Below are 597 nucleotides of genomic sequence, written 5' to 3' on the forward strand. Positions count from 1 at the left end.
TCTCGTTAGACCCAAGCTCCGTTGTTGTTTTCACGCCGATTCGTTCCGCAATTGTCGCGTTGTATTCACGTATTTATCGTCAATTATTGCGAGTGAACGTGCGAGGGATCAATGCTAATCGAACCGTAACCGAACGTTGCTGGGGAGCGGTGTAATTATGCGGCGTTTAAATACTATTATGCTGGCGTGGTGGTACATGAAATATACGTCGTTATCGCGTCTGCACCGCTGCGCTTACTAACAGCTGGTTAACCTCGCGAATATTGCTAATAGATGGCGCTGCGAGTGCGCAGCATCTTTAAAGTTTTCCTCATCTTTTACGCGAGTGCCGACATATTGGCGCAGGCGTTCGTAGCGAGAGACGGTGGCAGGCAGGCAGTGCTCCTGTTGGCGAGTGGTGGTGAGGTGAATGCCTAGCCCCCCTCCCCCTGCAGTGGACCAGGTCGACCCCTGATAGTGTCACCAAGCACAGATGCATCGTGAGGAGTGTACGACGTGACAGCGACTGTGACAAGCCATGCATCAGCGGCTAGTGTAGAGTGATCCGCGCTCTGTACAGAATCGAAACGATAGCCAACAATGCTAGATTTTATTATT

The 597-nt window shown here is 51.1% G+C and overlaps 1 protein-coding gene across 1 annotated transcript in view; it reads left to right on the top strand.

Annotated features, from left to right (window-relative positions):
* Positions 1 to 273: 273 nt before the first annotated feature.
* LOC106809511 (regulator of G-protein signaling 20-like) overlaps positions 274 to 597 on the top strand; it is a 30,064-nt gene continuing 29,740 nt past the window's right edge. The window contains exon 1 of the mRNA XM_014812604.1: positions 274 to 405. Coding sequence (XP_014668090.1) covers positions 274 to 405 — 132 coding nt within the window. The remainder of the gene's footprint in view (positions 406 to 597) is intronic.

The sequence above is a fragment of the Priapulus caudatus genome, unplaced genomic scaffold (assembly GCF_000485595.1).
Source record: "Priapulus caudatus unplaced genomic scaffold, Priapulus_caudatus-5.0.1 Scaffold360, whole genome shotgun sequence".
Classification (NCBI taxonomy): Eukaryota; Metazoa; Priapulida; class Priapulimorpha; order Priapulimorphida; family Priapulidae; genus Priapulus; species Priapulus caudatus.